The 24,828-nt window shown below is 45.0% G+C and overlaps 1 protein-coding gene across 7 annotated transcripts in view; it reads left to right on the top strand.

The window, feature by feature from the left end:
- Positions 1-11,617: 11,617 nt before the first annotated feature.
- The window catches only part of LOC142584930 (uncharacterized), an 83,824-nt gene continuing 70,613 nt past the window's right edge, over positions 11,618-24,828 (top strand). For all 7 annotated transcript variants that reach the window (XM_075695289.1, XM_075695288.1, XM_075695285.1 and 4 more), the window contains exons 1-4: positions 11,618-11,825; positions 12,365-12,466; positions 15,815-15,991; positions 24,054-24,122. In XM_075695289.1, coding sequence (XP_075551404.1) covers positions 12,449-12,466; positions 15,815-15,991; positions 24,054-24,122 — 264 coding nt within the window. In that variant the 5' untranslated portion in view covers positions 11,618-11,825; positions 12,365-12,448. The remainder of the gene's footprint in view (positions 11,826-12,364; positions 12,467-15,814; positions 15,992-24,053; positions 24,123-24,828) is intronic.

The following is a 24,828-nucleotide window of genomic DNA, read 5'->3' as shown; positions in this document are numbered from 1 at the left end:
AGAGAGGTCACTTTATAGATGAAATTTTCCTTCTTTCTTTCCCCTTTCTTTTTCTTATAGCAGAAGTTGTTCATCAAAGGGCTCAATAACTTTTTTTTTAATATTTCGTTGCAGCTAAGCATGCTCTATGAGAACCGGCTAGTTGGTCTTGCGTGATAATTAAGAAAACATTGTGCAGAACAATAAAAAAAACAAGAAAGATGACAAACACTACCTCAGTGTATATCTCTTTTCTTGCATTTGTGTTCTAATATTCGACGTTGTAAAGTTGAAAGGACAACAAATAAGACTTGTTTTCAAGGGTTAAATGTTTATTAACCCCAAATACTGCAAATTTAATGAAGACATGGCTGATGAATGGGTATCATTCACAGAAAATAATTTACGACAGAAGGTACGATGACATATATATATCACGCTCGGAAAATATTAAAACTACGTTTACACGCGCAGAGAGTGAAGTGGTATTGCATTCTCATTCATGTTATATAATGACAATCACTATTCCAAAAAAAAAGAAAAAGAAAAAGCCATCGCATCAGTATCTCTTCTACAAGTAATTTTCTGTCTCAGTGCACGAAAACCTAATAGCAACCTACACTGCAGTCAACTGTGATGTATACATGTCACGCACTTCAAAATTCGTCACGAACACTTGCTGACACCAGAACTGAAATATGGGCCAAATGGTCACAATTCATATTAGTTGCGCAGAAAACAGACGGATGATGGTGGTGTCATCCACTCCTTACCCGTATGGTACTTGTATTTTGTGCACAATTCTCACGGTATCTGACCGTGGGCTTGCCCGAATTACTAGGATTCTGCGTGCCCAAAGAGGCACGAAATGCATGATTGAAATTTGTTCATCGACAAAATGCTTTCTTATTTTGCAAGGTCCCTTGGTTACAGAAAGATAGCGAGGAAACGTATATATGCATGCTATATCGACCGTCAATGCATACTGGTGTGCGACTTATGCATTTTCGAGCAGTGGATCGTGAGCAATGTCTCTACGTAGTGTTTAAGCGCAAAATGGCATCCAGTTTTATCAGAAGACGCACTCACAACTAAAACGAGCAACACACGCCGCAATACACGAATTATCTGTGCCGGCACCATGCAGTCGGCGGCGCAGTGCCACCACGACTCTTCGAAACCCCCAATCGATAGCAGGCGATATGTAGTGCCACTTCATGGATACAGTACAGTTCCTTGAAAGCTTGCCTATCTTCGTAACAGCAACGTTATTCGTACTAGCAGATCCTACACAGTACTAAAGTATAAACCCCATGCAAGCGATCTTGCACGCGACAGCGACAGGCGACGCGATGGAGATGGCTGTCGCGTTCGCTCGTCGCCTACAAGTTGCACCCCATGCGAGCGATGACTTCGAGCGACGTCTCCCCAGTGTTGCCGGTAAGAGGGCAGCAATATAGGCGCCGAAACTAGCGTGACGCGTGCTTTATTAACTTAAGTTGATGTATTTTACTGTAAAAAGCAGCATAAAATATTTCTGAAAGTCTTGCAGTAGGTTCTTATCCTTGCACCTATAAAAATTCAATCGTTTGCTCGTTCCGTGCTACAATCGGAAGTACTGGAGTTATGTACATCCAGTTCCGGCTTTGCGCTATTGGCTAGTCGCTCATAGCACTTCCGGGCGACGAGCGACGAATTCTAGATTTGCAAAACCGAGCGATCGCGCGACAAGACCTAGCGATCTGTTCAAGCGACGGCCTGATCCGTCGCGCGAACCCGTCGCTCGTCGCTGTCGCGCACAACACTGCCACTAGGAACCACAGCGATTCCCCACTGCGTGCACGCGCGTGTAAACGCCGACAGTCATTTTCGATTTTAAAACACGGCGTCAAGTAAAACGACTTATCTATTTAAACGCAGTATAATTAACAATAAAACCAAAATATTAGCGTTTCATGTCTCTTATATTAAACTTTTTTTTGTGACGTCATCATGCGTGGCAGCAGCGAACCCCACTTGGGGGCGTGCGTCTATTTGTCGTACAAAAATCCCTCACGTGACCTGATCCTAGGTGCCTAGGGACTGCATCATTTAGGGATTTTTGAGAAGGCGCGATGCTGGCGCCAAGCGACGCCGTGGCGTGTTCGTCCTCGGCGTGATCGTTCTCTGGACCCCGCGTTGTTCAACATTGCTCATGTGATTGTACGTGCGTTGCTTGTGTGTTGGTTGTAGGTTCGGCGTTACTTGGCGGAAAGCCGCGAGTAGTGGTGGTGCGGCAGTGCGGCTTTCGCCTCGGTGAGCTCTGGCAGTAGAGAATCTGCGTTGTGTGACCCGTGCTTGCTTGACAATTGAAATGTCGAAGTGGCCTAGCGCATCGGCAGCGAAGTTCTGCGAACCGCGATGTGGCGTCGCCGTGTCCGACTTTGCTTAACGGACATCGAGGGATGTGCTGCTCGCTACAAGTCATTTAAATGCGACTGCGTCGACCGCCCACTGTTCAGTTCTGAATGTGTGTTAGGTGTGCTGTGCTTGAAACGAGTGGTTCAGCTGTGCAGCGGGGGGTGGTGGAGGAGCAGAGTGGCTTAGGGTCTCCATTTGCACGTTCACAGATATGTGCTCCCGTTTTGGTCTCATTAGCGGCTGTCGCGGGATTGTGGTGTGCTCCATGCCTAGTATGAAGTTTACGATGCTAACACACAGCATGCTCACGTTGTTCCGTGCTATATGTCATTTGCATGACGACCGAGTTGAAAACAAGGCATATGTATCTGTTGTTTTCGTTTGTGTGTTGTAAATTACTACCTGTTGTGGAAGTTCTGGAAGTCTTATTACGCAAGGTGTACGAACGTAAACATATAAACATATTTCTGTGTGTGTGAAATTATGAATTACCCAGAATAGCCTTTACGACTGATAAGTGGGCTACACAGCCTGTGTGAATCAGCTACCTTTTGTTGCGACGCTCTTCCATGTGGTAGACTGATGCATGGTGCGCGTTTATTTCTGTACTGTTGTAAAAAGCATTTGTTTATTCACTCAATACAAATGTACTGCTTCTTCGCCGCAGTGCATTTTAGTTACGCGGTAAAGGATACTAAAAGTGGGAGGGGGCCGCTATCACCCAGCATAGTATGTCCACTCAGGCGACCTGAGAGGCGGCGGTTGCGCGAGTGTATAATCATAGGGTATAATTAAAGAACTCTTTTTATGTCCAGTGACAGTGGCCCCTTTCCACTTTTAGTATGCTTCAACGCAGTACATTGCTTAGGCTTCACCGCAGAACATAGGTGTATTGCAAAAAAGTTAATCTTAAAAAGCTCAATTATGCAACGTTTCTTTCGTAGCTTGCTACACCGCAATACAGAGGTGGAAATAAGCATTGTGCAGTAAAGCATACTAATAGTGGAAAGGGCACATAGGTTTGCTCATTATTTTCAATTGTGATATAATTTGCAAGTGCATCTGTGCTCTTGGTAAGCTTAATTGACAATTCTTTGTACATTACAAATTCATATTGCAGGGAAGCTTACTAAGGCACATTCGTCATTTTGTAACGCAGTATTCACCTTCAATGCAGGAGCACAATGCGGATTCATACCTATGCTTCTGGCTGGACTGCACATGCTCTTTGAGAATTGATTCGTTTTGCATAAGTGCACTGGTACTTTACTCTAAACTGGAGGGCTGAAGTTTATACGGAAGCACAATTTTTATTAAGGGGACAAGATGTTGCCAAGATGGTTGCAGCACAGCTTTTTTTTCTTCCAGGCACCTTTTCTATTAGAAGCTTCCATTGCAGTGTTTCGAGCCTCTTTGAGCCAGCATATAGTGTATATAAAAATCGGACACCGATTGGGAACATCACCTATGCTCTCTGCAATAAGCTGTGCACAGGATAAGTTCATGCCTATATATAGAAAAAAATGTAGCATGACCAGACAAAATAAAAGGGGGTGGGCTGCAGCAATACTAGGTGTTAAGTGGTGCCTTATCCTTTCCCTTCAGTTTTCTGTTTTGTGCTTTCTATTATGGATCCTCCACAGTAACCACACGAGTGCTGAACTTGAGCTTGTTGGTTTCAGATCTGATGGTTGTTACTAACAGAACAGTGTGATACACGAACAAGGGCTTGGAGGCATCCGGTCATCTTGCTTGTCTCATGGTGTCGCTTTGTGAGCACCATGAGCCTCCAGACCAACTCGGAAGAAAGGTTTCTTGCAATCGCTTCTGAACTGTATTGCCACCAAACCAACAGTGCTCTCAATGACAACTTTTGGACAGTAGAATGCTTGCACCCAGCAAAGTCTAAGAAGGAAGCATTCAGGATGTGCCAAGTGGGCCTTTTGAAGCTGGCCGCATTGCTGAAGGGGCTTTGCCTATCCGCCCTCTTTATGGATGCACAAGGATGATTTCTTCTTTCAGAAGGATTGTTTCAGAGGTGTCACATGGCAACAGTGTTGGGTGTTTAGTAGCAGATAAGCTTGCCTTTGGCCACTGTCAATAATCTGTTTTTTCTCCAATGCCCCTGTGAAGTGCCTACTTTTTGGACACAACGTGCTCTCCATGCATGCATGCATTTTTAGCTTGTAAAGATGTCTATTACCCCTTGCCTCAAGCCGGTCCTTGCTGATGTCAACCAAGAAGGCAGTGGGGAGTATGGCGATGCATACTTACAAAGCACTGCTAATACCAGTGAAACCAGATTAGTGGAGCTGCCGTTTTTTTTTGTCCACTCCATCTTCATCAGTTACAATGAGCAGTTCTTTGTCCAAACAGAAGGCATATGTAGTTGGTCATGCATAGCCTGCGCACTAAGATTTGTTGGCGTGTTACAAGAGACGTGCCTGAGAACCTTAGCAGTGTCTATACGCAAAAACCTTCTGATGTGTTGATGACTTCCTTCTCTTTATCACAGTTTGCCTGATGAAGCCAGCAACTTGGTCAATTAGATGTTCAACAGGCTTCCCACTAGTTTTCCCAGCATCTCCTTTACCAGTGTGCTGCTCATAGATATCTGTTTTCTTGACCTTGCACTGCACTTCAACCATGGCCACACCTGCTGAACCTATAGTATGCGATCAGAAAAGTGCTATACATCACGTTGCTCCAAACTCATGACAAGCTAGAAGGCCTTGAGGAACACCTTCATTAATTTCCGTCCTCATCATACTGTAGGAAGCTTCGCATGACAAGTGCAACAATTAACATCTGCTGGTTTTTCAGTGCTATTCCTGTCCAGCTTGCTGAAAGCTATCCTGAGTGTTTCAAAAGCTGCCGAACAAGAAGTGCATAAAGCAAGGGTAGCTATAACCATATATGTCACACAAAATGAAGAAGGCCACCGAGTGTACAGGCGGTTTAATTCATATCCAACAAGCTTGGTTCTCTCTTTGCAAGTGAGTAAACCCAACTTGCCCCAAAAACATGGCCTGTGACAAACTATGTGCCAGATGCTGTGTCCCCTGCAAAGCTGAACATGTGTACAAGATCCTGACACCCACAGTGGCTTCTACACTGCGCAAACAGTTTACTATAAGAACGACTGCCTCAACTAATATGCTAATAACATGAAAACGGGCAGAAATTTGGCTATTCATTGGGCCCCATTGCAGGTGCAAGCCACTCTTCCGCCAGATGCGTGTTGTTCACAGGAACTGGAGCTATACAAATGCAGATAAAAACAATGATGTTTGAAAGTAGTAGAGTTGAACTATATTCTGCACAAACAGTGCTACTTGCAGTGCTGGTAACTTATAGCTACAATTCATGGCTGCCCCACCATGCAAAGGCACTATTCTTGAATTAACTTCTATTTATGGTGGCCATATATTGCAAGTACATATCATCCACATTGTGTGCAATATGATTAAATGATGTCAACTTTGATAGCCATTCCTAATCTGAGATACAACAAAAGAACTAATATAGGCAACAAATCGTAATTCAAAAAGACAACCAGTGCACAGGATAAGTGACAGACTTCCTTTTATTGAACAAAAGTCACATGTCAATAACAGTGGGTAGCAAGCTTGGGTGACAGAGGCAAAACTTAGCGAAATGCTACACTCATACTCAAATGTAAAACGGCCTATGACACAAAAAACATTATATTTTACTGAATGAAAGGGCAAGACTCCATCCAAGAATGCACTATGGCACCACATAATTGACATGGTGTAAAAGATGTTAACATGCCCTCTCCATAAAAAAAAGAAACACTTAAAACATGCCTTAAAAGGCAATGTGCAGAGTCTGAAAGCAAGGAAAAACAACCCAAAAAAGGTTTCGCTAAGTCTTTCAATGATTAAAATTGTCAAACTGTCTTGTCACTTCTTAATGAATCTTCACAGCGGAAAAGGATGAAAAGAAAGCCCAATAGCAGGGCCACAGAAAATGTCGCCAAATAAATAAACCTTGCTTACCAAGGATACTGGTTTAGTTGTCTGACTCTGCAAAATAATTGTGTATGAGCTTGTCTTGTTTAGAACGGTTTAGCAGATAGCGGAAGAAATGGACATGAGAGCACCAGGTGCATGCATAGTCGATGCACGAAGAGCCACTGTTTTCTTACTTTTTTTCTCTACTACTATTCACGAATATGTAAGTGCCTTAACAGCACTGCTAAAATCCTACTGCAAAACACAAGATTGGGCAAGTTGTGGCATAACGAAAATTGGAGTTCCACTCCTACTGTGAAAGTGATGCAATAAATGGTGAAATATGCGCAGGAAGCTTGCTTCATTCGGTGTTTGTTGAAGTGAACACTTGCCAGTGCAAGTCAGTAATCTCCTTTAAAGTAAAATAAGTGGGAGTTGTGCCTCCCAGTGTTGAAGTGGAAAGACTAGTTTTCTTCCTCCTCTTTCACATCCAGACTTGGTCTCTGGTCTCCAGAAAAACAACCCTTTAGCTTCTTACTGCTGAATTAATTTGGTTTTCTCAAAGCTATATTTGAGCTACCCATTGCTAGGTCTCGCACTCTGCCCCATCAACCAGCCCCATCCAGCAAATCTGAGAAGCCAAGCACTAGAAGATTAATAAAGCAGATGCACCCAATCACTGTCATTACATGTAAGAAGAAAAATTAACATAGTACTGCCTTCACAAGTGGGGAAAGTGATGAGTAAGAATTTGAAGACGTGGACGCCAGCTCTATATACAGCACACAGACATTGAACAGGTGTTAGCCAATCATGGCACCTGTTGGCTAGATCGCACTCTCCAGGATCGGTATTCGCCACGACTGTACCTTCAGCAGAGTGGCTGAAATGTAGAATTGTGGACTGCCAATCTTTTGATCATATGTTTGAATGAATCACAATGAGAACTTTATCTGCAATATTCTAGCAATAAATTTGGGAATTAGAGTGACAACACCAGTAGACATCAGAACCAGGGGAGTTGGCCCATAGCAGCTATTGGTGTAAAAAAGAAGACTGGCATAAGAAGAATTGAGATGTGCACGCTACATGCCTTTGTTCTGGTAGTGTTCCACTACTTTGGTGCTACGGTTAATGATCTCGAATGAGTTCAAGGAGCAAGAATTTAGTCCAGAAAAAAATATTACGCATAACAGCTGTATCTAGTTGTATCATTTGCCTATGCCGCTGTATATAACCCTGTCCACACTGCTAGGAAGGGAAGCATAGCAGAGGGCGGCAGAAAGTTGGGTGGGCGGATGAGGTTAAGAAATTTGCAGGGACAACATGGCCACAATTAGTACATGACCGGGGTAGTTGGAGAAGTATGGGAGAGGCCTTTGCGCTGCAGTGGGTGTAACCAGACTGATGATGATGATGTCCACACTTACCTAAAGCACATGAGTGGCATCCTAAACAAAATTGAGCTTTTGATATTGCTTTGGAGAAAATTAATCTGTTTCAGCCTAACAGTATGTATACATATTGCACATACCTGCATTCGGTGTACCTTATCACCAACTGTTAAGTCACCTTCTTACCTCATCAGCAAATCACTCCTGCAACCAAGTGTGCTGGTCCGGGTTTTACCTGCATTTCCACCTGTGCAGTTGGTAAAAGTCTTTGGCTGTTTACTATAACTTCATATTCAAACATATGGTTGCATTAGAGGCTTTCACACCACTAATGACTGGGCAGGCTTCACAAAAGGCCACCAGTACCTCCTCATTGCAGACTGTGCTCAACATCCTTCTTGGTTGGACTGTGACTAAGAACCCATACATCTTTCCTCCAAAGCGGCTGGCATTGACGATGGTTTGATGCAGAAAGAGGCTATTGTCTTTCCCAGATGCTGGTTCAGCCTCGCGAGGCACATTCCTTCAGTCAATATGCACACTGTCAATGTGAGTGAGACTGATCAAAGGTTGTCTATGGTGTCAGGTTTCTTGCCTGGTTTCGGTAGTGGCATCATGACCAAGTGTTTTCACTCTGTGGGGAATTCCAATATTCCAGATTTCATTGATTACAAGCAATAGTGCTTGCTTCCTTGTTTCGGCAAGATTCCTCAACATCTGAAAGATGACTCCATCTTTGCCATGTGCACTCTGTGGTGTCTGCTTCGTCAAGGTGGCATCCTCTTGGCCGTATGTCTTTGCATCCCCAGTGCGGGTGATGTGCATTGAGCTCACCTCGACTGAGTATTACGTGCTTGTGAAAGCGAATTTGAAGCTGTCAAAGCCAAGTGAAGTCGCCTTGGCTGTGGTGCCTGGTTTTGGGACAGAGGTAGACCAATGCCAAAACGGCTTTTAGCCTGCAGCACACCACCGCAACTTTCTGATGAGACGTATGTTTATTCAAGCCGTTTCTTCCTTGCCCTAATTCAATAATAGCCAATTTTAGCAGCTGCAAATCAAGCTGACTTCAGAAGACTGCTGATTTTTTAGCCACTTCTAGTAGATTATTGCATGGTTAATTTTCTAGTTGGGCATGACATGCTTTGTGCTTAAAAAATGAACTGTTTAAAGAATTATTGGAGTAATATTAGGACAGGCAACTCTGATTGAATCATCACTGCTTTTGTCGCAAAATGTGGCAATGAGCTAGGCAGATGCTGTCACAAAACCATAGGTTGTACAAGTACAGAAGAAACAGAATTGGAGTTGTGAAATTCAAAGCCATATTTTTACAGCCTCTCTTTATACTGCTGACATTAGAGAGCGTTAGATTAGTGGACGCAAGCAGCGTGTGTAAACAAGCACCATGTTTGGGTATTTCTGGCACCCATGTGGTTCGCATAACCAAGCAGCACACGAGTCGCTTGCATCCTCTTATGCAGTACTATTATTTTCATTGTAAAACAACCAATATCAAAGTAAGTCTGATCAGCCTGCATCAATATGCTAGAAATTTTTAAGCACTTAAGGTGTGTTGGTTGAATGTTTAAAGCACTTCACCACACCCTTGGTCACTAGACTTGAACTTTCCAGTATTACTTGCTAATCAACTCTTGAGGTGTTTACGTTGCTTTTCTGTGCTGTAAGATTAGTTTGACAGTCCTAATAGAATTGTTAAAGTGAAGGTATGAGCTGTTGTATTGGCCATGTCATTCTATAACTGTTAGATCTGACACTGTCAAAGCACTTGGCAACATTAATCAGCTTCACCTCACTATATATATGTATTGCGGTAGGACCATTCAGCACGTGAAAATAAAAATACCGGCAAATAGAGAGTTCGAGAGCACCTGAGAATATAGTAAAGCGGGCGGGGCAGTATGTTCAAGGTAACAAATGTGTTGCGGTGAAGTTATTGCAGACGTATATACACATTCATTCGTCCCAACTTTGCACCGAACCCTGCGTCCCGTTGCTAAAACTAAGAGCGCGAAAAACGGGCACACATGCAGCTGAAGATTACAGGGCACAGTATTAGGCTCCACCTCACTGTGCTTATCGCGCCCTTAGTACGAATAATATTAAACATCTACTCTGCATTTCGTGGAATTCTGGCAGATCATGTGACATCACTAAAGCTCCGTTATGTTCACAGCACTACGCGATAATTGTCGTAAAGCCCACGATAAAAGTAAATCACATGAAGTGACGGATAGTGCACTAGCGCTGAACACGATTGAAAACATGCGCTGCCCTATTTCAAGGACGCGTGAACAGTTGTGAGCAAACACCACCTTATGCATTATATTACTTACGTAAGTCGTGGCGAAAAACACGTGCAATACCTCCGCCTACGAGTCCCGTCAAGTAAAAGTGCATGTGCGATGTGATGACGCTGCCGAAAAGGGGCGAACACGACGACGCTGCTGCACAGCGCCGGTTCGCAAATTGCATTGCCGTGGCGCTACGCCACTTGAATAATTAAATCGTCAGCACCAATGAATTCTTCAGAAATACGGATCTCACACCACCAGAGTTCACCGAGACTTAAAGCCGACATGCCACACCACTACTACTGCGCGACTTTTAGCCAACAAGTACTGATCCCACTGCGGAGACACACGACCAGCGGGCGGCGTGGGCCGGAGAGTCAACGCACGCCACGGCATCGCGGTTCGCAGAACTTCGCTGCCGAGGCGCTAGGCCACTTCGACGTTTCAATTGTCGAGGAAGCACGGGTCACACAACGCAGATTCTGTACTGCCAGAGCTCACCGAGGCGAAAGCACAGATGGCGAAAGCCGCACTGTCGCATCACCACTACTCACGGCTTTCCCGCTAAGTACGTATGTACAACCAACACACAAGCAACGCAAGCACAATCACATAAGCAACGTTGAACAACGCGCGGTCCGCGCGAGCCGGTGAACGATCACGCCGAGAACGAACACGCCACGGCGTCGCTCGGCGCAACCATCATGCCTTCTCAAAAGTCCCTAAACGGTCCTGTCCCTAGGCACCTAGGATCAGGTCACGTGAGGGATTTTTGTACGACAATTAGACGCACGCCACTTGGGGTCGTCTGCTGCCACGTGCGTGCACCCAGCGCCGGCCTAAAATTTAATTGCACTGCACAGCGAAGATACTATATTTGGGGCATGTATCGCATGTATCGACGCGGATTTTTCTAGCCGCACCCTGTCAATAATGTGAAATGCCGAGTTTACTGCAGCTCCTCTGCGAATTTTTACCGTCATCGCCGTACTCCTAAAGGCAGGGCCGGAGCGTTTCGGGCGTTGCTTGAGGGTGAGCACTGGCGGCCTCTACCGGCACGCTTGGTCCCTACTCAATGACCACGTGGTATTTCTTCGGCCGCGCGCTGCCGTAGGCGACCACGGGATGCGCAGGTCGCCCTTTATACAGTAGGTCGTGGTAGGGCCTCTCCTCAATTTCCTTCCTCCGTGGTACGACAGGTACGACAAATCATAGAGTTTCCTACAAAATTACTGTAGGAAACTAGGAAGCTCGCCAGGACAAGCGCCAGTGTTTCGGCCAGTTCCGGCGTAGAGCCGGAAACATGTCTGGCTTTGGATTACTAAACGTTGGCTATGTCACGTAAAACGTAACAACAGCGGAGGCATATTTCTTTCTTTTTAATTCACGCCTTTGTATTGCGATTAACTTTCTACCAAAACTTTTCTTTGAAAAACCACAAACGCTACCCCTGTCAACAATTAGAAGGCAGCAGCAGCGTCATAACGCGCGTGCAACGGCAGCGCCACTTGCGTACGCGAACGAAATTTGAATCAACCACCTGCATTGCTGCTGGTTGGATTTTTATTCCATGCGTTGCAGCACGGGCATAGCAGCATTGCAGTATTTTGGCAGCAGCGCATCGCGAGTGATTCACCGTCCGCGGACTAATTCTTGGCGTCTACGCTGTAACTTGTTTTTGCTTTGCTCTTCAAGCCGCTGAAGTGGAATCGTCAACAGTGAACGACCAACAGCCGAGGCGACGCACCGCTCGCCTTCCCAAGGTTTGTCAGATTTTTCACCAACACGCCCCCCATACTCTTACTTTCAGTGCTTCTATTTTACGCTTTAAGCAGTAACAAGCTTCTTGCTGTACATACATACACTGCGTACGCCAGACTTTCTTTATAGGATGAACTGCCATGAAGTTATGGGAGCTTGGCCGGGTGGAGCGTACAACGCGTCCTTTGACACGCACTTTTCTAGAGGTCGGTAGTCGCGGGCCTTGCTAGAAAGAGATTTTGTTCAATGAAATAGTCCCAACTATTACCCCCTCCTTTAATGCTACCTGTCATTACAGTTATTACCAGGTGAAGCTAAATGTTGAATTCCTCGAAAGAGAGCTGACTGGCTTTGGACGCGACAAGTACAACCAGAGTGTTTGCTTGCCTACCATCCAACCGGAGTGTTTGCTTTTGCCTACCACGTCAGGCAATGCGTGTACTAAAACACCTGGTCGGGCTCTTAAATGCAACTGCACCAATTTCATAGCTTATTGTGCGGGTGATGCTGACTGATGCTCGTTTTTTCTTGACACATGTAGGCTCGGTTACCTGCCCGTGCCCGGGACTTTGAAGGTGGCGTTGGCGCGCAGCTCGTCAAGGTGAAGTGCCTGGAGCTGCAAGCCATGCCGAGAATCTACCAGGTGAGGCCTTTCGATCGAAACTTCTTTCAGAGAGGGTAGTGTCCAGCAGCACCTAACGGTGTGGATCGAGCCGGCATAATACTGGGACACTGCCGGCAAACTGGGACACTCAGTCTTCTGACGCGCTTAGCTTTAAGTTTTCAGAAAAGCGCAGGGAGAAGACGAAAGCAGTATACGAGGCCTACTATGTCAGACATTTGATAGTATCTTTCAGGCCCCAAATGTGAAACCAACAAAATTTGCACAGTGAACAGAACGTGCTTTGCATACCGAATGCTGTGCATGACCATGAGATATGCTTTCACGAAAAGCAACTACAATTTTACTATTCGAATACGCTAATCCAATTTATCTGTGATTGGTCTGTTGGGTCACTACATTGCCACATATTTCTTGTCATTTCACTTTTACTATATATACAGTCGAGGGCATCAGGGCACCAGCAGAAAAATTTTCTAGCAGCCATGCAATATGAAATTGTTTTAATGCACGTTGCTGTTCAAACAGGCACACATAGGCAGTACCACTTGATCTGTCTTTATGCCTAGACTGCGAAAAAAAAAAAAAAATCTTTCAGTGCACCTCTGGTTCCTAAACTTTTGCACTCAACTGTGCTTCTATCAAGTACACTATTTGCACTCTTTGTTGACATCATGTAGTTCATTTCTCAGTTATGATGCCAGCAGCAAGGCTATCACTCTTCTTCTTTTTTTTTCGAGTACTAACGTGACGTTTTGTTTACTTGTATTTTTCCAAATTTTTGAGCTATAGCTGCCACTAAGGAGCACAGCATAGGAAACACTTGCAGCACTGCTGTTCATTTTCCTTTGAGCAGCAGCAGCATCATACTTGGTCTTACTGCTACACAACATTGTCAAATTTTGCTTTGTCACGCTGTCACAATAATTTTATTATGCCATCTGTGCGCCACACATTATTTGATAAGAACGCTTGTTTTGTGTGTTCCCTCCTGCATGGACCTACGCAATCCACAATAGGAGTAAAATAAAAATAAAGCAATCTTCAGCCTTTTGAGACAGACTTTAGTATGAAATTCCAACGTCCTGTGTTTCTCAATGTGAGAGGAGCATCTCCAGCCCTCGGTAGAAGGGGTGATACCTGTAGGCAGTTTTATTTCACGGAAAGAAAGAGCCCTCACCGTCCCATAGCATTTTGATGGGGGCATGGAGTAATACAACTAGGAGGTAAAACTCCAGTCAGCGCGAGCGAGCGCGGGCGACCACATAAAATCACAATTATTGTATGCGCCGATGGGGCCGTATACAGTGGCGGCGCGTTGTAGAAGCCGCAGCGAAAAAAAAAAAAATGCAGTGCCCGGGCAGGCTGCTCCGGTGCGCTCTCAACGGCGGTAATTTCTTTCCATGCCGCAGGTGCCGCCAGCACGATAACGGCTCCGCGGGCTTGTGACCTTTTCTGGTCGCCGCAAACAGCGGAGTTTCCTCTCCTAAATGTTTCTTGCTCCGTGGATGGGGGTGAAATGCAAAAATGTTCGTGTACTCTCCTGAGCAAAAGTGTACGGGCCAGAGATTGTCCACCTATGAATGTACTTTGGAATTGAGAAACAACCCCAGTTCAAAATTGTCATTGTGAGCTTTCGAATGCATTCATTGATTCCAGTTTGTGCGGTGTTTTGGCATGCGAAACGACAGAATATAATTTAAGGAAAGAGGTCAAGCAGTCACTTTAGCCACCCTACCTGCACTACACACTGGTCGGCACTTTGTGCGCACTTCAGAGCTGGATTGAAAAGGTGGAGAGATATTAAAGGCAACCAATATATAGTAGCCTGCTAAAAATTTCTTTCAGAACCCTATTGGGCATTTGTTAGGGAAGAGAATGAGGACGTTTGGAGATCGGTTCAACATGATATTGCACGGTATTTTCACCGTTCTGGCCCACATTTCTGCAGAGGGAGGTCCAGAGGTTGACAGGTTGAGTCTTAGCCAAATTTTGAATGCCTACTCTTAATGAACCTCACCTCAGGCAGACAGTCACATCTGTGATGTCGCCACCTGTCACTTGTTTTCATATTCTTTGTGGCTTAAGTCCCCCCCTCACAGGAAGACTGCTATTCTGATTTTGAATGAGTAATGAAAGAATATGAATTTTCTTATACTGCTATCTTCAAAAAGGATGCTGAAGAAAAATATTTGGTACCTACCATAATCACAGTGGCTCAGTGGTGTTTAGTTCCTGGGGCGTAAGGTCGCAGATTCAATTCCTGGTAGGCAGCATTCTAAGGATGGAATGTGAATTCTGTATTTGCAGAGCTTTTACTGCAAAAATAAGGAACCCCAGTTGGTCAAAATTAATTTGTAGACCTTGTCTATGGCATCTCTCGTAGTCCCTTGTTGAATGTCAAACTTTATTCAGTGAATCCCAGGTTGCCTTTTTGCAAACCTAAGTATGCCAATGTTGCTGTTATTGGTAGTTCAGCAAGCTCGGAGAGACAAAAGAGCAATACATGTGTATTGGCATCGCCTCAAGCTTCCTGCACCAGTCCTTGCCGCACTACATTTCGGCACCATCTGTATGGTGCGAGTTCATTGTTCATCAGTAAAAGAACAACTGTACTGCATAGAAAAATAGGCGCTTAACATAGTGGCTTCTGTCGGCATTTCTTGCAGCAGGAGAGGCTAAACACTTCAAATTCATCTAGGTATGGCATCAGTGGCACTGTTGTTTGGGCACAGTATTAAAGAACACAGTTTGACATTCATTTTCTCTACTAGTAATTAACCTTTCAGGGAATGTATGTGCACCTTTAAAACAGTCTTTTAGCCTAACATGAATGTGTTTCTCGTTAGTGTCTCTAAGGCAGCTTGTTGCTGGTCGTGAACTTTTAGACCAAGAATTGGCATTTAGCACGCACTAAGTGAAGAAAGGGAGGTTGTTTCAGTGATGTCATTGTTCCTGAGATAAAGCAATGTGTCATGTCAGAAGCTGCTTTTACATGCAATGTGGGCAGGCAAGGGTTAAGATGAAACTGGACATGGCACTCGTGCATAGAAATGTGGTGCGGGTTAGTTAAATATTACGATTGATGAACATGGTGATAATGATAAATGAACATGGTGAATGCATTTGTTTGGGCTCGTCTATGCGCACACTACCTTTTGGCTAGTTTGGGCTCATTGCCTTTTGGGATAGTGTAAACAAATGCACAGTGCATTCAGATTGTGTGAACAATCTTATGAGCTAGGTCAAACTTCAGTTTGTGATAATACATACTGGAGACCAACACTGCCCTTTGCATTGCTTTAGATGGACATTGGCTTTTCATCTGTAGTGTGGTTTTAAAATGCACTGTCCTGTCTATTGCGGCAGGCCCATGAAAATGCTGCAGCCAGCCCAGCTTCAACGACGGCGAACTCCCAGCAAAGCCCTGGCCATAGGAGACCGGTTGCAGGCCAGCCAAAGAACGTGTGTGTTCCTTCAGCGCAGCCACTGCCAGCCAGCTCACCTTGTGGCTTTAGGGACGGCGGAAAACAGCGGCTCCGCCAGGTGAGTGGCACACAGAGTTACACTTTGAGCTTCTGCTGCAAATGCCAATCATTTGCTTAAGTTCGTGACCTTTGTTAAGAGGTTTTGAGGGGGTGCTTGGGTGGGAGCGCCAAAATACAATGGATATGGCAGTGACTTGAGAGTAAGAACTAAGCAAACTCCAGTTGACATTTACATAGTGTGAAGCATGCTTGATTTGCTAGAGAATGGATGCTAGGAATCGTAAATGTTCTGCAGGGAATGATCACTGCTGTTGCGATGTATGTATCCTGTCTGTCTGTGTATATATACGCATATATGATACAAGCAGCAGGTTGTGGGCGCAGACAAACATGGTCACTCGAACATGATTTTATTCTTCCTCTCCCCTCGCTTCCAGACACTGTCTGTCCATGCACCATTACATATTCCTTTTCCCACCAAGAGAGCGCGCACAATTTAAGAGGGAGCAAGGAGAGGATGACGAGTGAAAATATGAGAGGGTGCAATTAGTACATTGTTCCACCGGTAAACTCATTACGACTCCAGCTTAGCTTAGGGGGCTGAGGCTGGCTGTTGCGCTCGGGACGATGTATGCATGTCCTGATATAGGAAAGCTTGGACACCTTGCAGCCGCGGGAACTCTCATGTTGTAGGTGTCAGTTTGCCTGTCATGATTTGTAGACATGCAGTGTCTCCTGTTTGGATGTTCGGTAGTTGAGGCTATGTGGGTCTAGTAGGCCCAGGAAGTGCCCACATCTTTTTCGTCATTGCAAACGGCATTGTCATAAGAGTTTTAGTGGGATGATTGGTGGGGCTCAAGGTTTGGTTGGCGACGTTTCTTTTCATGGAACACATCGTATTCATTGGCTCAATGTTTGGCCTAGGAAGTTTGCGCATAGGCTTTCTTTGTGTTGCATCTGTGCTTTCAATGACAGTTTTCCTCGTCATTTGTGTCAGTGTTTCTCGCTGATATTGTTTTTCGATTTGGCCTTTCTGATATGTCTGCAGTAGCTGATCTAGCATTTCTTTTACCATACGTCACCAGCTTGTTATCCAAATTGTTGTGCTAAGGAGTAGGCAGCTACCGTAATGCTTGCGGTTTTGTGTTCTCTCCAATGTCAGAAGATTTTTCCGAGGCTGCTGTGATGCTGCCTAAGATGGACGCTTCTCTTAGTTGGCACTGCGGGACAGTCGGTGTGGATGCTTCTTCAGTGGCGGCAAGTTGATAACTTATGCTCTGCAGGTTGCTTGAAGATAGCAAAGCAGTTTGAAGATCAAACGCAAGCTGTTCGCCAATGCAAGTGAATGCTGTTCATCATGAAAAAGAACACTCGCAATTGTTCTGACAAGTAGTCTTATTGGGAATGAAGTCTGCTTCGTTCCATCAGTAGAGGCCAAGGAGCTGGCTGACAGGTCTTCATCCTCTTCACTTGTGTGAGCAGGAGGTTACAGGCATAGACTGAAATGGTCACTTGAACTTCGCTCTTGGTCTTTGCCTTTCAGCCACAGTTCATCTGTACTACGTTACATACATGTACAGCCGAACCTTGTTATAATGAAATGGGATATAACGAGATAATAGTTATAATGAAGTAAGGAAAATACCCCTTGAAATCATCTAAGGGATTTGTATTGTAGTACAAGCATCAATTGATATAACCGAGTAATTAATTTAACAAAGTAGTTCTGTCTCCCCCTTCAATTGCGTTATAGAGGTTTTACTGTATGCATAGCATGAGTGCATACCCAGTGGCATTGGGCATGTGCGTCTCTAGAAATTTGCAGGTGCCCAGGATAGAACGAGTGCACTGTGCATCTCTAGAGCAAGTGCAGCTTTTGCAACTATTGCAAGTGCAACCATATATGTAGAGCAAGCCTTTAATACAAAGCAGCTTCTCAAGATGTGCAGAGGTCATGGTTCATCATGCAGCCTTGCGCATTTTCTTTCGAAGCACAAAGCTTTTAATTTAATTCAGGCAGAAGTCATGTATGATGACTATCCAAACCACAGCTTCTTTCCTTTTACCGGCTGCTTTGCTTACATGCTGCTTTGCAAAAGAGGCCAACTACAGTAGACTCTTGTTGCAACAGACCCTCATAATCCAACAAAAGACGTCCGTTTTGTCCGAAATCTGTAATAACCAAAATGCCTCGCTTCCGTAACTTTGGTCGCGATGTGCAAAAACGTTATTGCAGAGCACGAGTGACGAACGTCCAAAGTAAAAAAAAAAAGTCGCAGTTTCGCCTAAAGGGCAAAGCGCCGATTGCAATAGCAAATTGGTAGACAGCTGTGCGAAGTAAGGATAGTAGTTTTATCTTGCTCTATCACTGCGACAAGTCGCTGTCAAAACGTTGAAGTGCAGCAGCAGCAGTGAGTGAATTAACCTTTGTGCTGTCTCTCTTCAACGTGAACTAAAATGTCAAAAGCACAGCGTATACGAAGCTACCAGCACTGGGCATACTTTATCCACATCGCACGCTGTCAAAACATTGGAGTGAGGAAGCGTGGTAGCAGCAGCGAGTGAGTTAACCTTCTTGCTGTCTCTCGCTTCAACGCAAACTTAACATCGAAAGCACAGCGTATACAAAGCTACCGGCACTGGGGGCACTTTGACCACATTGCATGCAGTCAAAATGGAGTGAGGAAGCGAGGCAGCAGCAGCAAGTGAATTGACCTTTGTGCTGTCTCTTGCTTCAACGCGAACTAAATGTTGAAAGCACAGTGCATACAAAGCTAGTGGCACTGGGCGCACTTTGTCCACATCGCAGACTGCTTTGAAGATATGGTGGCTGTTCAGCTGCGCCATAAGCAGCAGCTGCCGGAGTAGAACCCCCCACTTCCTTGCCTCCCCGGTGCCTTGCACACGAAAGATGGCGCGTTTCCGCCACGCGTTCCTCTCTCTCGTGCGCAATATTGAGACGCGATTGTCGGCTGACCCTTGCAAGTAAGTTGTTAGCCCGTGTAGACATGGCAAAAGTACGTTTTATACACTCAGTTTTGAAAAAAACTGCTAATTTCGTCTGCTATAGCCAATAGTTCATTGTAGTGTGGTCCATTAAGAGCTAACTTCGTTGCATTAATAAAATAGGTGGAACAACCTAAGGTTGAAATGTGGTCTGTTATATTCAAATGACAGTTGTATGCGGGTCCATTGTAATGATCGTCAACGCTACATGAAGAAAGCTGGGTGTACTCGGACAACGTTTCGCATTAAGGTGAAGGTATCATGGCCATCATCTTGCTTGTAGTTGATTCTCCCACAAGGCGATGCCACTCTATCACGTTTGGAAAAAGGGGAAACAAAAATCTAGTCTTCGCCGTTGCAGCATGCTCCGCTCTATCCCTGTTGCAATGCTGCGACAGGTGATCTGCTGTGATTGAGGAAAATGCCTCCTCCCCCTCTTTTCAGCACAAATTGTGCCTGGCACCACTGTTTTGTTGCTGCACATGATGGCCTTCTCCCTGCTGATAGCTTTAACAGTAGCTCAGTTGAACCTTTCTCTATGTAAAACTGTTAGTGCTGCTGATGGTGGCTATAGGCATAAGATATTTGTTGCTGCCGCTTTTGATGTGGCTGTCATGGGAGTGCGGGTCACTGCTTCAACATACATAGTTGGAGTATGCTTAAGCTTTGCCTTTAACAGTGGAATGCGATAGCATTAAAAGATCCCTGACTGCTTCTCGTGCTTCCTGGCAATTGCAGCATGTGTAACCGCGAACGCTAGGCACGAAGACGTGCTTTCTCATCGAAACGCGGCCTCTTGCATGGGCAACAATGTGGTGGAGGCAAGCACAATCTGGAAGTGTTTCAAGGAAGTGGGTGCACCGCTACGTAGACTCCAAGATATCCACGCGCCGGTGTGCGCAAATGGCAGACGCCGTTGGCAGTCTATGAATTGTAAAAATGCTGGAAAGGGAGTTTGAGTATAACAGAATTGTTTTCTCGTATAGTCCAATGACAATCCGAGAGCTATCATGACTGTAGGTTGTGGGCAAGTGAAAGTTTGATTTTTTCATGTATTTTAGCTTGAGAAATTCAATTAGCTCAGTAAATTCCTTGCGTCATGTGGAGGGCCTGGGTATGCGTAGTTAAAAAAACTTTTCACCGATACGACGTCCGACGCAGTCGCCGGATCTTGTGCGACACAGGCTCCTAAATGCTACTGCGTTAAAACAGTCTGTGTAGATGGCCTGCAGACTGCAGCGCTCACTACGTTGGCGAAATACAACACTTGTAGTCATAGAAAGATTGAGACTGAAGTGGATGGAACCTTGGGTAATCTTGATCGTCAACTAGTGTTTTTTTCTAGTGTCTACTTTGCTAAGAAAAAATTTTACAAAGTATGGGCCCACTAAAAGAACATTCTAGGCTTGAAATGGTAAATATACCTTTGTGCCTCTAAACACATAGATAGAAAGGGAAGGAAATTACCGTTGACCGCAGTAACTGTCTAGCGTGGTCTGCCCACACCTGAACAGCAGTCAGCGCTGGAGGAGGGGTGATGATAAAAGAGAAGGCATGAACGTTAGTAGAGAGTATACAGTAAAAACTAAATACTTACTACAGAGCGACTAAGTGAAAAGAAAACAGTTCATTTGTGGAGTGACTTCCTCGAGAAAGGTTTTTACTGGCACTGTTAGGTCACGTTGAACAGCGAAGTGGCAAGGCCCGACTGCTCTTAGAAGTCTCAGTGCTTTTGTAAGCTACCCCCAATCGTGCATAGAAATTATAGCTGTGTGCACCGCTGACACCAGTTTTGTTTTGACCACAAGTGCCGCATGACCTGATGCCCATTTGCCTGTGTTCACAAGCCTCCCAGCAGATTCAATTCCATTACTTCGGCCATTTTGCGCGCCTTGCAGTGTGCCAAAAAGGATGCTTTTTATATACATGGGCAACAGAAAGGCTTTGCATGTGGCCAACTAAAGCACTATCCTCACGCATCCCAAAACAGGTGTCATTTATGTAAGAGGTGTTTTATTATTTTTTTTTTCGCTGTTTGCAAACTGTATGAACATGAATGGGGATTTGGGCATCGGCCGTGTCTTCGTGCGAGTGCCTGCTCCTGCAATTGCCTAAGCTAAGCAGTGTTGATCTGAGCTAGTACATGAGAGGGTGACCACTTCTAGGGACGCCATTCCACAGCAGGCAGAGCCATTATCAGTCGATAATAGCTCTGCCTCTTGTGGAACAGTTAAGATGTTCCCCTTATGCAATAGTTAGGGTAACGGTGACGAGGGAAGTCCCCCTTCCCCATGCTAGCAATTAGGCATCACCAAAATATGCATAAAGAGCCTAAGGAAGGCGAGCAGACGCTACCCACGAAAAGGTAGAGGTAAGTGGATACAGCTGGAAAGTGCCCATACTCCTTATGGCCTGCTTCCTTTCTCATGTGTGTGGGACGTTGCCTTCTTTCCCTTTCGAAAGACATCGCATTTCCTATTGTCCCACGCTTACATAAAATCTTTATTATATAGGTTTGTAATGTATTATTATTTATTATATATATTTATTATTATTTCCCTTATTATATATTTTCCATTGGTCAATTACTGATGTCCACTTAATTGGTTGTTTACCAAAATATATTGCAGTCGTAGAACTGTCACGGGGACAGCAGCTTTAAATTCGAAGGTTGCAGCTGTACTGTGGAGATCAGTTTCTGGAAATGAAATACTATTAGGGGTGTGTGAAATTTGAATGATGTACATAAAACCCTTACTGTTTTATGCAGATTTTTATTAAGGTCTGTATAAATTTCTAATTGCATTACATGCTAAATCTCTTCATAGAAACCTTGTATAACATTTCATTTAAGGGCACAGCAGTGTTGAACAGTTTTGCCGGAACCGCAGTACAATGGAGGCTAGTACATGAAAAACTCAATTCTTTGTCCCGCACTGTTTTGATTGCCTTCAGGTAATGATTCAGGATAGACGATAATACTATGCGTTGTTGTAAAGAGCAGAAAGTAAGCTTTCTTATGCAATATAATTTACATCCATCTAATGAGCTCAGAAAGCACAATGCATCTCCAAACAATGGCTAAAATGCAGAGCGCGTGCCGCCAGAGTGGTACCGTCACCTAATAGTTGTCGTTGCTTGATCTGGACTTCTATATAACGCACGACTTCTTTGCTGCAGTGCAAGTAAAGTGATATTATTGAGTGTTGCTGCTTGGTGTACTTGACAGCGCATATGCTCAGGGGAATACGTGAAGGTGCACAAGCCACATAACATAACCTATATAACCATGCCTACAACCCAATGTTCTTTTTATTGTGGACCAGGCCACTCAAATGCTCCAGACAAGTTTCTAAATCCACAAAGCAGTTGTCCAATATGGCAAAGAGCATGCATGATAGGACAAGTGATATAAACACGAAATTCCTTTCATATTGCTCATCTCGTCATGTGCATTGTTACGAGCCCAGCTTAGAACTCTTGTGTACTTAATCGTGTTGCCTGATACATACAGGTTTGGGATCACCCACGCTTCTTTTTACAAACGTTTGTTTGCACTCGTGATTCGCCTGTGCCGTGCTTTCGTCAGCGGTTGTGTGCCTGGCAAGGCAGGTGCACCAGTTGAACACTGCCTACTCAGCGGAGTAGGAGGCGCAGTGAACGTTTGTCACACACCCCGTGAATGAGGCACCAGCGCTGGGCCAAATTCCAAAGACATCTTATCAATTTCCAAAAATAACCCCACAAAAGCACACTCAATTAATAAGGCCTTCTGGTGTACCAGTGAACACCGGTTGGGGTCCGAAAACAGAGCCCAGAGTTCTTGAAACTCAAATACATAGTCGTCAAATAAGGTGGTGCACACTTTGGCTGGGCACATCACTATGCAGTTCAGACGGGTGTTTGCAGAACTGGAAAATAATGAATGACAAGAACTAAGGGTTAACATATAGAGTACAGAATGAATAGGAGTACCTAGTGTCCACTCGTATTGACCCGTACTGGTCTTAGCCAGACGTCCTCGACGTAACTTGAGGCAAATCTCAAAGTAGGGACTTCTGGAAATACAGATGCCCGAGGAACTCGTCGGCTAGTGTGTCGGGAAATCCCCTTCTGCAGGCTGTCGGTCTCGCTTCTCCTCACCGGAGCATTTCTCGAACTTTCTGGCACTCGTGTTTCCATAGCATGAATAAAGCGTAGGAATCTCCTAGATATTTCTCGTGTGTTCGGCCACAGCCAAGGAAATGTCTTCGAGGAGGGTGGTGACTCGTCCGTTGGTGCATGCTCAGGCTATCGCCCTCCTCTCACTCTGCTCAACATGTGTCGAGGTCTGAGAGGGTATTTCAGCGCGCACCCTCTCTCTCCACTCTCTCTAGACCGTAAACTCTACATATTTTGTAGAAGCTTCTCTGTTGATCGTGTCTGTTGTCTGTGGCGTATGTGTTCTCTCCCTCTGTCAGAGTTGTCGCAGGGCCGACGTGCTCCTTTGCTGGCTTGCGTGATACGTGGCGCATGATTTGATAATATGCACTTTTGTGACAACATTCGAAAGGCTAGATGCCTGCACGATGTTTCCCCAAGCATACACTTGGGAAAGCAGTTATGTCTGCGCAGCAGCTTGCATCTTCAATGGGGAGGTGTGCATACGATGGTGACTTTTCATTTAAGGGGTGCCAAAGAGGCTACGTGAGCTTTGTGGTGCAAAATATATGGCTTTGTAAAATTATTGCCACAACACAGCTTGCAGAAAAAGATGCTGAGCACAGTAGTTATGTACAACCAGGAAAATGCTCAAGAGATCAGCCACACTTTTATTTTCATTTTCTTTCTTTACTTCTTTTGTTTTGCATTTTTTGTTTTTTATTGTGAAGCTGTAACAAGTAGTAGGGAAACTTGGTCGAGTTAGCGAAAGGTCATATTTGACAAGCAGCAGCCAACACAACTGCTGTGTTGTGATGCTCTTTTCTTCATCCTTGTATAGCTAGGGCTGCTGCATAAACAAGCTCCACTTCAGATGTAATGGCTTGAAATCAGTACTGAAGTTTGTGCCTGTCAGATGCAACTAGTAGACATGTCTTGCAACAGAGCTCTGCTTCTCCTTGTGGCTCATGCAGTTCTGGCAACTTGTTTTGGATGAACGCAACACAGCCACTTCATCGTTGCCAAGCCAGCAACACCTGCAGGTTGGTTTCTGTTCATTTATTTTGTCACATTGAGTTATTAGAAGCGTCATGTAGTACAATACTGTTTGCGGGTTGAGCTGATATGCTCGACCCACAGGCGTGTGTGTTGCGGCACCACGTACCAAGCACATGAGGGTTGGAACCTCCCACGTGTAACCGTGCACGGCTTAGCCGTGTCTGGGGAAAGGGGGATCTTGGGAGTCGAGCCGATGCTGGGTGTTTGGACCTTTAAGGCCCCCAGGCGGAGGCAACACATGTCTTTGGCCTCTGCTTCACATAGACGGCACCTCCAGACTGACCCACCTAAGGGGAATCGGCAGTCGCCTTTTCCTGTCTCTCTCTCTCCTCAAATCTTCGCCTTTCTCTCTCGCTTTTTGACATTTCCCGTCTTCTCTCTTCCATTTACTTCCTTTCTCCTTGTCGGCAAGGGTTAACCTTGTGTGGCTATCCTACCTTGGGTACACCATATTTGGTTATAGTGGCGGCGTGTGACTGGCATCGTGCAGACTTGTACACAAGCTCTGCCGCATCCCCACGTTGGGCTCCATTGTGGGGTGGTCGGCGCTGTTGCCAAACACACATTTTTCTCATGGCAGTGCAAGCCTCTGTTGTCTATAATCGGTGTCTGAAAAGATGCCGCAGCGAAGCATCATTCCAGTTCTCTTTTCGGAGCAACGCTCCATCATTTCCCAAATACTATGTACTG

This window comes from Dermacentor variabilis, chromosome 6, assembly GCF_050947875.1.
Source record: "Dermacentor variabilis isolate Ectoservices chromosome 6, ASM5094787v1, whole genome shotgun sequence".
In the NCBI taxonomy this organism is placed as follows: Eukaryota; Metazoa; Arthropoda; class Arachnida; order Ixodida; family Ixodidae; genus Dermacentor; species Dermacentor variabilis.
Note: the sequence above shows the minus strand (reverse complement) of the source record. Positions and strands in the feature narration are given on the sequence as shown.